This window comes from Haemorhous mexicanus, chromosome 10, assembly GCF_027477595.1.
Source record: "Haemorhous mexicanus isolate bHaeMex1 chromosome 10, bHaeMex1.pri, whole genome shotgun sequence".
NCBI classification, from domain to species: Eukaryota; Metazoa; Chordata; class Aves; order Passeriformes; family Fringillidae; genus Haemorhous; species Haemorhous mexicanus.
In genome coordinates this window covers 15,773,386-15,787,057 of record NC_082350.1, presented here as the reverse complement: position 1 = coordinate 15,787,057, position 13,672 = coordinate 15,773,386, and the positions used below count along the sequence as shown (strand labels likewise).

At 48.5% G+C, this 13,672-nt stretch overlaps 1 protein-coding gene across 1 annotated transcript; it reads right to left on the bottom strand.

Annotated features, from left to right (window-relative positions):
- Positions 1–2,068: 2,068 nt before the first annotated feature.
- On the bottom strand, positions 2,069–13,461 carry CLDN1 (claudin 1). The gene is made up of 4 exons (XM_059855491.1): positions 13,161–13,461; positions 5,011–5,175; positions 4,494–4,578; positions 2,069–4,009 (listed from the first exon to the last, which is right to left on the bottom strand). The coding sequence occupies exons 1-4, from the start codon at positions 13,381–13,383 to the stop codon at positions 3,847–3,849; spliced, it is 636 nt and encodes a 211-aa protein (XP_059711474.1). The 5' UTR covers positions 13,384–13,461; the 3' UTR covers positions 2,069–3,846.
- Between the last annotated feature and the right edge of the window lie 211 nt (positions 13,462–13,672).

The window sequence follows — 13,672 nt, the reverse complement described above, 5'->3', positions numbered from 1 at the left end:
TCACTTCACTGGCTTTCCCAAAGTTACTCCAAATGTCTCCATGCTCAGGACAAAGACTCAAGCTCTGTCAATCCGGTTACTCATCTAGATTTGTAAATCTGCTGCCTTTGAGCAACTTCAGAAGGTTAGTGACGTTTCTGGGCTTTTCCCCTTTGAGAAGAAGTCCTTCATTAACTTCTTTCCCTCAGTAATGCCATTATTTCTGCTTCTGCCTTATATTAAAAAGATTCTGAGCTTGTATAAGTGTTTCACAAACAGCTGTCAACAGCTGTCACTAGGTCTCGGCTATTTCTGTGATCTTAATTGTCAGTTTTCAGAGCTTTAATACTCTTTAGCTATGTGTTCAGAGCAATACAGAAAACAAAGCCAAATTTATTACAAGCAGCTCATGTACAAATCAAAAACTGAATCTGAAAAAGGCATTGGGCATGGATGATTTCTTAAAATTATTGAGTTGGAGAAGCCAAGAAATCCAATAGGCTGATGCTATTCCAAAACCATCTTGAGGTCTCTTACTCCTTCGAAATATCTAAGCAATATCAATGAGCATGTAATTCCCACTGACAGTGAAGTTCCCTGCACAGTATACAGAGCTCTGGCACCATGTGAATAATAAATATGATATGGAAGAAGGTGCCAAGAAGCAGTCAAAGTTCCCATTGTCTGCAGAGACAAATGCCATCATTTCATTGCAAGATGGCTTTAGCAGCAGGAATGTCAGTCACGTGCAAAGACTGAAATCCAGTGAGAAACTCCCCCAACCTTCCACCCATGCAACTCCTTTTCTATGCAAACTACAGCAGAGATGGCCAAAGGGCTATAGGAAACATGGCCAAGTAGAATTGCATGATCATGGCAGAAAGGGAAAGGAAATGAAAGTTTGGCTTTGAATTTTGTCCAGTTAAAATATAGCAAACAAACAAACAAGGTAGTCTCTGGCTCCTGCCTCTGTGCCAGCCTCACACACAGATCTGCATGTCCTGCAGTGGTCTATTTTTGCCAGCTGCTGAGAAGTCTTACTGACCATTTTAGAGGTAGAATTGCTTTCCTCTTTCCTTCTGCCCAGGAAAACTCAGAGCAGAAGTTGCAAGAGTCCTTGGAGAGAGAGAGAGCATGAAAACATGGGAAAAAAATTAATCTCAATGGAAATCCTTGACTAATTGACAGGTTGGAATAAGAATGACCATAGACCCCAAACTATGCCAGGCAACCACCCTGCTCCAGGCACTGCAAGCTCACTCAGCCAGCCACATGCCTGGCTATTTTGCTCTGCCAGCTTTACAAGGCCTAATTAGCTTTGTTCCTATTGTTTGTAATCACAAAAGCAAACAGCCCTTGGAGAGTGAGGGACTAGAGGAGGCAGCTCCTTGACTGAGCTTAAGAAAATGTTTTAAATACAGTTTGCCCCTCATCACAAGTACTTAAAAATGTGAAAGGGATGAACTCAAAATCCTGATGAAGAGAAAAAGGTTTCCAGGGCAGGCAGAACCAGGGGGATAGAGCCTTGTTATTCTGGGGAGGTATCAGTGCAGGCTGTAAGACCCCATGCCCAACAGGAACCCAACCTAGCCTGCAAAAAAGGTTGTGTTGTCTCAACAGAAGCACAGTACTCTATGGCCCTTCAGGGAGTGTAAGATGAAGGAGTCACACATGGATCAGCAGAACTCTCCCTCCTCTGAAGGTAGAGCACCTCTCCTGGGAACACCTTGGCTCTGTGCCCCATCCCTTCCCCATTCCTGTAGCTCCCACTCCCCTCCCAGGGACAGTCTGCCTTCCCCTTGCCCCTTCCTGCTCCACCCAGGGTGCAGCCTGCCTTGCCGAGGAGCAGAGCAGACCTTCTGGTTCCTGGGCTGCAATCAGAGCAATCACTGGGTGAGTTTCTGCCAGAGGCCACAACTGCCTGACTCACTGCAGAAGATCTGTCCCCACCTATGTCTGCTGTAGATACACACAGCTAAACAAGCTCCATCCTGGCAGGCAGGCTCCCAAAAGCCCAAGTCCCACTCTTCACTTCCATGTGCACTGTTCCAAGTTCTTCTCAAAAACAAGAAATGAAGTAATAGTCTGATTTTCCTTAAAAAAGTCCATTTATTGAAATTGTTTAAACACTTTGTACAAGTTCCCAGTACAAGCATCTGCTCCCTGGCTCAGGGTTAATGCAAATACAAAAGCACAGACTTCTGCAGCTCTTTAATGTGACCTAAACTGCCACCTCCCAAGACAAAAGGTCTCCCAAGGCAGCTGCTGTGCACAGGCAATTCCCCATGGAGAAGGGGAAGCCACATGGCCCAGCTCCAAGTATAGGCCAACAGCAACTCAAGCCTGAAGCAAATGCTCTGGTTGGTTTCTTTTAGTAACTTTATGCTGCAGGAGTCAGGTACAGAGGTACAAGGCTTGTACAGACCACCAACGTGGTACACAGCTCAGCCAAAGGCTCTCCCTGTCTACAGAAGGAAATCAAGAGATCTGATGCCCCTGAACATATACACAATTAAAAAGCCTGGTCAGAAGCACCAGTTTCCTTCTGGAGCTTTGGAGAAGTGGCACCATCCCTCTAGGAATCACAAGGTTAAACTCCCAGTGTCAGCCAACACCAAGTGACTGAGTGGGTGTTTCAGGGGAAGGGGTGGGAACCTTTGATGAACAGCATTATTATTTTTTAAGATATGATTTAATATGTAAGGATGGCTTTATCTTTAAAATGTTTGTTTCTTCCTCTTTGGTGAGCTTGATTACAAGCAAATGCCATAACCTTTGGGTCAGTTTTCTTGGAATTTGCCTTCATATCATCACTGAAAGTGTTTACAAGAAATAGATAGGATGGAATGGCAGTGTGTGAGGTATCCTTGGGGAAACATCAGGGAGTGGCAGTGCATTCAGTTTGGTTTACCACAGCTAGCTGCATCAGGCAAACAGAGATTGGGAAACTAAGCCCAAATGAGAAAGCCTCGAGGAAAAGAGGAGAGTGTAAAAGGTGACCTGTAACATACACAGGGATAAAGCTTCAAGCTCAGCTGCCAGGGTGGGAAAATGGAGAAACAATCACTGGCAGCACTCAGTGTCTAAGGAACAGCTACAGGCTCACCAGAGACACACAGTGAAAACAGAAGGCAATCCTTTTCCTGGAGCTCTTCCCTGGCACCAGGGAAACCTGCGGATGCTTTGGAAGTCTGGTAACTTCTGTGGTCTCTACCTTATACTGCATCTTCCATTAGCCAACAGCATGTGCACAGACAGTGAGGATTTCCACTTAAGCCACAGCAATTAGTTTCTGACCCTTTGTCTGCATGGAAAGGAGGGTGCTGAATATGATGCCAATAAGACAGTACAAGAGCATTTTACATCTCTTCAAACATTCTTACATGTAAAGCCTTTTCCCCAAAATTATGTTTCCCCTTAAGCTATTGGTTTCATCATTCTGTATATATGTTCCTTTAATTTCTACACACACCACACTGGGCTCTAACTTAATGGGATATGGGACTGAATTGTTACCATCTATTTAAGAAAAAAAATAAAAACAACCAACTAAAAAAAGCACCAACATCCGTCTATAAAAACAGTATCATTTTCCCTTTTACTCCCAAATACTAAACTTAAGCCAAGCTTGGAGGTTTCATCTTTCAAGTGGCAATACCTATGAATCTAGGCTAGCCTTCCTCCATGGGCTGGGAGAGAAAGGAGAAGTTACGTCCAGTAGCAAAGAGGATTACAAAAATATACACATTTTTGGGAGAAGAGGAAGGCAGAACCTAGAGCCTGGACTCTGCTCAGGACAGTGGCATTGTAGTGTCCTCTCCAAAATGCTTTCACTACCAGTGCTGGTGGCTCCTCTTCTTTGTTTCATTATACATAATCCTTCCCTGTGGAGGAGGCATTTTTTGGGTAGCCTCGGGTGGGGGGATATGAAGTTTCTCTCCGTGGACAGGAGCAGCAGAGGAAGGATCCCCCCAATATGGCCAGAGATGAAGCTGCCCAGCCAATAAAGAGAGCTGACCCAAACTCAAATCTGGAGAAGAAAGAAGGGAGAAAGTGAGAATCACTATAATCCAGAGGTATTACTTGTAGTTATACATTCACACATAGCAGGAGGAAGCAGAAACTGGGATGGATGTGGCTGCCAACAAGGCAGCAGCTTGGAGTAGTCAGGTTTTGTTGACCCTCAAAGCTCCGAGCTGGATTTCTCCAGTATTTTGGGTATCCCCCAACAGCTGCAGGCCAAGCTCTGTGCAAACCAGCCCTTTAGCATGTAGTGGGACAAAAATCACAGAAGTCCCACCCATGAGGTCTCTGGCAGTGACGTTACCTTAAAGCCAAGACCTAAGATCCACATAGATAATGAGATCCAGTCCCAGCTCTTTCTGCACAGCCTGAAGCCAGCCCAGCTAGTTCAGAAAATTCCTTTCTTTGTTTTGAGTGACTGCAACCCAAGCCTAAGCCCTGTGAGTACTTTCATGCTGAACTATAGTGTGTTACACCAAACGGGTCAGTACCTGGTGTTGACAGGGGTGAAAGGGTCATAAAAGGCCCGAGCCACTCTGTTGCCATACCACGATGTGGCCACCAGCGCTGCCAGACCTGCAAAGAGAACATAATGTCATGGCTTAAATAAAAACAATCAGCAAAAATATCAGTGCAGTACAATCAGCATCTGGAGTAAAGCTGAGCTGCTGCTACCCTGGAAGTTTCGAGCTGTTCCATTTAGTGCTGGTTGGGAGAGAACTTAAGAACAGAGTTGAAGCTTCCCACAGTTACACTGCTGACTGCCTTTTCTCGCTGAAGCGGGGTCAAACTCAGCTCTGCCAACAGAGATGCAAAGCATGTAGTCCATACGGAGATTGTAATGCCAGTGCCAAGGTGCCTCAGGTAGCCTGAACCAAAGTCTTTTAAGGAGTTTCCAGACCAAAATGCTCTTGGAGCAACAAACCAAGCCCTCCCACATCCTGCACAGGATATATGCCACCTAGGAAAGAGCACATTCAACACTCAGCACATCTGTATGTTACCAACCTGAAATGATGAAGATCACCCCACCGAAGACAGCCATCCTCATCTTCTTCACCTGGTCATCTTCCATGCACTTCATGCATTTCATGCCTGTCACAGCAACAAACATTCCAACGAGCCCCAGGAGTATTGAAGCCACCATCAAAGCCCTTGTGGCCTGCAGACTGCCTGGAAGACAACAGGATTTGAGTTACCCACAAAGTAAACTCAAGATACAAATTAAAATTCAAATTACTGGGCTCAACAATCTTCTGTCTAAATATTCCTGCTCCCTAATACACAGGATACAGCCAAGCAAGACATTCCTTCTCAGCTTTAGTCTCAAGGCTGCCATGCATCAGGATCAGAGGACTCTCTGCCTCTTCTAAAATTCATGGCAAACAAGGGCATGCAGTGGCCTTTGGCAGGAAATGACCTGGGAATTGCCCCCAGACATCTTTTGTTCCTTGATCATTTGAATCCCAATTGGAAGGACATATCTGTTTATCAAAAGAAGTATTCAGATTTAGGCTCTACCTTGACAAAGTACTTAAGCACATGTTTTAATATGAATAGCGACATACATATGAATAGTGCCACAGCAGACAGTGAGGCCCATTTACTGCTCAACATTTCCAAAACCTGTCTTTTATACAAATAACTCAGTGCTGATTTAGATGTTTTTGGGCTACATTCTCAGTTTGAGCCCCAGAGGGTACAAAAATACGATTGCAAAAGAAATAGGACTTTCCCAGACAATTGAAAAATACCTTGTTTTCTTTTCTATAAAATATTTAGCTTAATTGACTCAAAGATACTTAAATGCTTTAAGAGCTTCTTGTGCTTTTGAAGAGTTGGAACATGGGGTGATGCCTCCCATAGTGAGTTCTCAGCAAACGGACTTGATGTACCTCAGGATTTGGTTTTTATATGGAGTCATCTGAAGGCATGAAGACACACATCCTATGAATGTGAGCTACTGAACATAGATTTTCTTGATACCAAAGACAAGTAGTAATGTAAATTAAGTCATTACTAAAAAAAACTCTCAGGTGACAAAACACCTGACTAGCAGTGAAATAAGAGCCTGAGCTTCATTGTCTGGCAAATCAGGTTTGTTTGAACAAAATGAATTTTCATACACAGCCCTGTAAAGCCCTGAGAACAAACAGGGCTGGTTAATAAAATGAATAAGCTCCAAGGAGCATGCTGTTACCAAGGCACAGGTGTCCCCTGACACAATCTCAGATCAGAAGCTCACCCCTCAAAACACGTTGACTGCCTCCTGGTAGAGCTCTGCAAAGCTCAGGCCTGAACTGCAAGATTTAAGCCTTCAACAGAGCACCCGCACACTCAGTCAGGGCTGGCATGACGAGCCCATCTGAGCTCCTGCCCCAACAATGGGCTCTGTGGCCCAATCTGAAACTCAGAGCTCTGACCTGGCACTGGCCAGGAGGAGAGCAAAGCTACACAGCCATCTTCTACAGCTTCTTTACTACACTTTGTCCCACAGAACCACTTGTGCAGGAAAACCCCTGTGAACCATACCAACACCAGGCTCTAATTCAGCTCTAAAACAGATCTGGATCTGCCCCTTCGCACACAACCTTATTGTTCTGTAAACACATTATGAAACCAGTTACAAACAACACAACAAAAAGACCATCGGAGCAACAGGAAGGAACACACTTTCCTAAGATGAGGGTTGGCTTTCTTGGGAAAAATTCCTCAATCAGCTTGGCTAATATAATCTTCTCACTTCCTTCAAAGGGGAAGGTGACACACCTCTGCACCACCCATGTGTTAATCAAAGCCCATCTGCTGCATGTACAGAAACCCATTAACAAAGCCAGTTGTCACTTTAGCATAAATCACCACTGCACTATCCAAACTCGTTTTTAATTGATTTATCTCCAGTGTCAGAGATTACACTCCAAAAGTAATTTCTACCTTACAAAAGCAATGCCAGTGTTCAGAAAGGCTTCAGCTGTCAGGTTGCCACCCAGGCAACCAATTCAGCTGCCATACATTTAAGGCTAAATTGTGCCCTACAGCAGAAGCTCTGGAGAGGCACATGGCTGAGTACCAGTTTGTACTAGGCATGGGAAACCATTATGTTCTGCAGATACCAAACTGTTTTTTCAAGACTACAGTAAGTTTGGCTCAGTCTTGCTGCAGAAGAAATTACTTTATAGGAGAGGGTTTTGAAAGAGTTCTTTCATGAAGCTCAAAATAGGCAATGCTATCTCTAAAAACTAGAAAAACAGTTATAATAGTGGAAAAAAAAACATTTAACCTTCACACACAGTGCCAAGGGACAAACACAGGAAAATGCTGGAAAAGGTTTCTATGACCTCTAAAAACCCCACTATGAAACGCACCAAAATCTCAATATGTATAAGTATTAACTGGATGCATGCCATGACAGCTTTGCAGAAGCAGCTGAACAAAATACAGCATTGTGAGCATTCCCCAGGGCTGCCCACTCTCAGCAGACGCTGCTGGGACAACTCCTGGTGCCCTCGCCCCCTCCTCATGCATGGCTCACAAAGGGACAGAAACATGGAGGAAACTTACAGTGGGACAGCAGAACAGGTTCTGCCTTTGCAGAACATTCTGTTCCTTTGTCCCAAGAAGCTGAAATGTGACATGGCTATGCTAGCCAACCATCCTCCACCTGCCCTGTGCTCCCAGCACAGCCTGAGAGGCAGTGCTTTTGTCCTCCTACCACTTTTGCAATGTGTGCAGTGCACTGGCCACAGTTAATCATCATACAAGCTACCAGTTAGTAACTACACATTAACAGACACGCTGTCAATGGAAGCTGCACATGCAGGAGCTGGGAAAGCTACTTTAATAATAGTTCTGTTGTTCACACGGGCCTTTTCAGATGATTTAAAAATCCAAAATGATACAATATTGTCTCAACCTGCTAAACAGGACAGGCTGCCGACAGCAAGTAGAAGTAATCCACAGCAATTAAACTTTACAACTTCTACCATATTAGAGGGAAAACAGGATTTCCCCCACTCCTTGCTGCTGCAACTGTCTCACCAACAGGAACAGGAAAACCCAGGCAGTCTTGGGAGCCCTTGGGGAAAAAACAGTCCTACACAAGGTGAGACAAAGTGGCCTGGCACCAAACAAGAGCTGCCAGATGGCAACAGTATTTTGTCAATACAAACCAGTATTCACTCTGAATCCAAGCCTTTTGATTGCTGGTTAGCAATGAGAGACGTGGTCTGAAAACCCTGTAGCAACAAAGCAGTAAGAACTGAAAAACAGAGGCTTAAAACTCCTGATGACAATTAATAACAAATGTGCATTCTACAGGACATAAAAAACCCCAAAGTCCACAAACATGCAGCTGCAGCTCACACCTGTTTCACAGAATAAACCCCATATCTGTTAAAAAAATACTAACAAACTATTCAGAATTATTGTTAGTGGTTTTGGACACAAACAACCTTATTCAGTTTATCTGAGGCCTAAGTAATACACTTTCCTTCCCACAACTATCATTAACTGTGACAGAAGTAATTGCTGGTAACTGCTTAGTTATATTAAAAAATACTTCAGTACTTCACCTGCAGATGTTTGAAGATTTTCTCTATCATCCCATTTCCTTATTCAAACTGTTTATGTCATTTATATTACAGAAAAGCTGTTGGGAAAGTGCCATGGGATTTTTGTAATGCCTGTCTGTAAGGCAAAATTGCTGTAATGGCTTTGTGTGCAGATTATTCTCTGATATGGATGCTCATCAACTGCCTTAATTTAATATAAGGACTTTTCCTTCCCTTCCCATGGGCCTTCATCCAACTAACTGATGACAAAATACATGTGAAACAGATGCTGTGCAGTTCCCTCTAATCCTTATGAGGGAAGTTCCCCAGGAGTTACAAGCACCCCTGCAGTACAGGAAGCATCTTCCACTGTCCACCTCTGAGAGAAGCCAGCAACTTTCAAAGCCTTCCCACAGGGGTTTCATGAAAGCTGGATTCCTTGTAAGGAGCAGGATCTGAGATTCTGCAGGTCTGCCCTGCCAGCATGTGAATGTTACTTTTCTGCAGTAGTCGGAACTGAAGATCTGAGCAAGCTTCAGAGGTGGCCAGCAAACATCTCTCACACTTTGAAGTTGTTCTCAAAAGCTGCTAATGGCTTGGAGGCTTTCAACCCCCTTACCAGACCCTGCAAAGGCCCACCTTGCATACCCGGCAGCAGACTCCAGTCTGGACACTTTCAAAGCAGCTCCCTACAAGTCTGAAAGACCATACCGAGGTATCCAGGCAGGACAGGGACTCTGGGTCCTGGTTTTGTCTTTTTTTTTTTTAATGGGAAGGTTGGGAACTCCCTACTGCATGAGCAGTGCACAAGAGGCAAGTTCAGTAGGTAACAGTGGCCTTGTACTCTGCATATCTGAAAGCAAGTAAGGTTCGATGCCCTCCTACCCTCACTGGCAAATAAAGATTGGTAGTAAGACAAGCATGATACCACTATTTCCAGATTCCTGGTCAGAGGAGACCTGGGCAGCCTGTTTTCCCACAAAGCCTGGAAATTCCCTTACCAAGGGATTTAGTAACACATAGGAACTAACACCAGCTACTAAAAGCTGCTTAGAAGCTGCCTGTAGAGCAATAAAGCCAGTGTATTGCGACAGACTCCCATCCATCCCCTCCTGCAGACAACCAGGCCCTGCACAGGAACAGCCTCGGTGGCATTCCAAGTAACCCTCTACCTTCTCAAAGCCAGCACAAGAGACTGTTTTATCACTCAATCAAAATTTTTCATCAGGAAGGAACAAGGATTGAGAAACACAGTAGAAAATTAACCCTTAACTCATTTGAAAGCACAGATACCAGCAGGTTTTACCTGCTCAATCAAGATCTGAAGATGAAGAATTGGACACATGTCCCCCACCCTGGGCCACCATCCCAACTCTCCTACTACCAGAACTGAGCAGCAGTAACCTGAGCATGAACTGTTCCTTCCCCCCCCACCCATTCTGTTCCCCAGCTCCTGGAACAGGCTCAGCCAGGGTGGTAAAGGTGTAGGAGGGAAGATTTCACATTTCAGCCATGTTGCTTGACCCAGAGGGCATTCAAAACCTTGTTTATTTTCTGGGCTAGGGCACAAAGGCTTATTGTGGATGTACTAGGTTTGGTGATGAAGTGATAGATGTGTCTCAGCTTGTCTCAAGCACAGAACCTCTCCCAGCAAAATCAAACAGGTCAATGAGTATCTTCAGCTAAAACAGCCTAGACAGGATCCAGAACAACATCTGTCCTGAACAGGAGAATGTGGTTAGGTGGGGCCAGAAACTTTCAGAGATAGGTACCAGGAGCCCTACTCCCTCATGTCTGGGACCATCCCCCTGAGACCCTGAGGAGCACAAAGCTGAGCTAAGCTCCATGGACCATGCTGGAGGGCCACAAGAACAATGCTGAGGCTGTGCAACAAAGCCTCATTGCAAGGGTGGCATTTGTTGCCTCTATGTCTGCGTGTGGCCACGCACTGCTTTTCACGTAAGCCAGCAAAGCGCAGCCTTTCTGTTGCCTGAATAGGAGCAGTGACATAAGCCCTCAGCTGAACACAGCTGCGGGAGAAGTGCCAGCACGGGTGCACTCCAGCAGTGTGCCCACACGGGAAGCTGCAGGCCCCTCGGTTGGCTAATGGTGCTCATCAGCTTGTGCCAACCTCATCTCTGCCTTGCAGCCAAGCACTGACACATCCAGAGGAATGGCAACAGCTACCTGGTGTTCCAAAACTTGCTGGCAAAGCCTTCCAGCATTCCCACAAACACGAGTTATTGCAGGGGCAAGAAGGTTCAATCCTTTCCACAGGGACAAAGTAATTACAGATCTGAGCCTCTCCCATCAGTGCATGCGGCTCTGACATGTGGCTCAGAGCACCTGGGGCAGATGAAGCCCTGGCAGGAAAGTGTGGCCAGGTAGAAGTTCTGCCCACACAGCAGTGCCACCTTCACCAGGACACAGATGAATGCAGTAAGGGAGCTCTCCACTGCACCTGTCCCGGGTGTGGCCGTTGAGTTGGGTATACACGGTTTAGGGGTTTTGTTTGGTTTTTTTTTTTTTTTTTGGCACCTCCACCCAAACCAGAACTGCTGGTCCCGACCCAGGCCTATGTGACCTTGAAGGGACACCAGGAGGGAAAACGAAAGATAAGGTGTATGTCCCGAGGCATGATCTGCCTAAAAGTGGGAAAGGCACAGCCTAAGCAAGCTGAGGGAGCACAAGAACGAGGAGCCCTTTTGCCGTCTCTCACTGATTTTCCCTGTGAGGATAACACACCCTGTGATCTTCCTGTTATTTGAGAATTCTCAGGCATACCGTCCCGTCCTACAGAGCTCGTCGAGAACAGAAAAGGCCACCACAAGCTTAGCCTCGGTCCCTGTCACTCCCTCCCCGGGAAGAGAAGAGCCCGCATTGTTCGCCTCACAGAGGTGAGCAGCTGGTTTCGGCGCTCGGCCATGAATGGCCAGGTCAGGAGGGCCTGGGGCAGGTTTTGGGGAGCCTGTTCAAGGCGGGCTCTATTTACAGCACAATGGGCTGCACAGCCCCCGAGGCAAGGTTACCTTTCGCAAGCCATCCAGGGGGTGGATGGAGATTCCTCAGCCACTGCTGGCATCTTCGCCCCCCACCCCAAGTAAGAGATAAGAGGATTGAAGCTGAGCTGACACAATTAGCACCTCGAGCAGCGCGGACCGTGCACTCAGCCCTGCCCCGATTAGCACAGCCCCGCACCCTACGAGTGCCAAGTGGGTGCGCAGCGCTCCCGATGGGCGCGACCCACACCTCCTGCGGGGCCCACGGGGGTTTGGGGCAGGGAGCAGCCGGGACAGATGTGGGCTGGGCGCGAAGGTGGGTCCGGCTTCACCGCGTGTCACAGGGGAAGGGCTGGTGGCAATCGGACTTGGGGACACTCCCCGCCGACCTCGGTTTAGGTGAAACTGCCTGCTCATTCTTTTGGGAAAGAGAAGGTGACCAAGGTGGCAATTATTATTTTATTAATTAAGGAGGGATGAGGGTGTATCAGGACTCGAGATGAGACAAGGAGTATTGAGAAAGTAGTACATTTGTTTTAACCCCTTTTGGTATCAGCCTAAGTTATCTGTCCCAGCGCTCTAGAAAAAGCCCTCTCTGAGGCTCCAGCCAGGCTGATACCCCAGTGCCACCCCAGCCAGCCAGGCTGCAGCTCCTGCCTGCACGACATGGCTTCGCCGTTCCAGGACGAGATAAGAGACCCAAAGATTATCTTGGCATACTGGCCTGCCTAAAAACTCCAGGCAGTGCTACCTGGGCAGGAGGCCAGCTCACCTGCCAGCCCTCAGCTTAAAAGCTCTACGGGAGCAGCAGCGACTTTCCCTGAGAACAAAAGAGCAAAGCAGCCAAACGCAAAAAGGACCCGTGGTCCAAGAGCCCACTCCGGCCACGCTGCTGAGCTCTGCTGCCCCTCAGCCGTGCCCAGCGAAGGCAGCCCAGTCCCTGGCTGGACCTCCACAGCCAAAAACTCCTGTTCGCAAACACGGCGCTTTCCGGAACGCACGTAGAGAATCGCACCCTTCCTCCCCCGGGACATTTTTGGGGGATGCGGGGCAGCTTCAGCTCCTGCCCGAGCACTGCCCCTGGAGCGCCCCCGCTCCTCTCCCGGGGAGGCGGCACTGCCGGGGGTGCCCCGAAGGACAATCACCGGGGAGTGACCCTCAACTCCGGCGGGGAGAGCTAGAGGGGAGCCCCAAGAGACACGTATCCGATCCCCGACAGGGTGAGGAGTCATGAAAGAGATGGAGGACCCCGAGCCCTGCACCTTCAACCTTGAAGGGACAGGCTGAGTAAATTCAACGGGACAGAGACCGTGAGACTCGACAGCAGCGGCATCCTCAACGCGACAGGCACCCGGGCGGGGGCGAGGGGACGACGACGGATCTAGGACATTGGACGTGCAATAGGAGGGGCAAACCCAGTCCAAATAGCTTAGCCTGAACTTCGACGCGACCAACACCGACGTAATGGGTAATGGCCCTGCGGGACTGGTCCCCTCAGCCCCGACAGAAGCATGAGGCGCGGTCGGGGCGGAGGGCACGGTCCCGGAGGGCACGGTCCCGGAGGGACGGACACTCCGACACCCTCACCACCTTCCCGGCCCCAACTTACCCTCCAGCTTGAGCAGCGAGTCGTACACCTTGCACTGGATCTGCCCCGTGCTCTGCATGGCGCACGACATCCACAGCCCCTCGTAGAGCGCCTGGGCTGTGACAATGTTGTCCCCCGCGTAGGATGCCATCTTCCACTGGGGCATGGCGGTGCTGATGACGATGCCGACCCAGCCGAGGAAGGCCATGACGAAGCCCAGGAGCTGCAGCCCTCCGCTGGCCATGTCTGCGGGCTGAGGGGACGGACGGAGGGCGCCCGCCGCTCTGCCCCGCGCGCTGCTCTGCCGCCCGCGCGCCGCCCCGCGCGCCTCTTGAACCCGCGCCCAGCGCGCCCCCTGCCGGCCGCGCCCCGGCCCCGCCCCGCCCCGCGGGGGCCGCACAGCCCCGGGCGCGGCCGGGAGTGACCCTCCCTCAGGGGAGTGACCCTCCCTCAGGGCCTGTGACACCCCTGCACCGCACCGGGCGCGGTCGGGAGTGACCCTCCCTCAGGGCCTGTGACCCCCCTGCACCGCC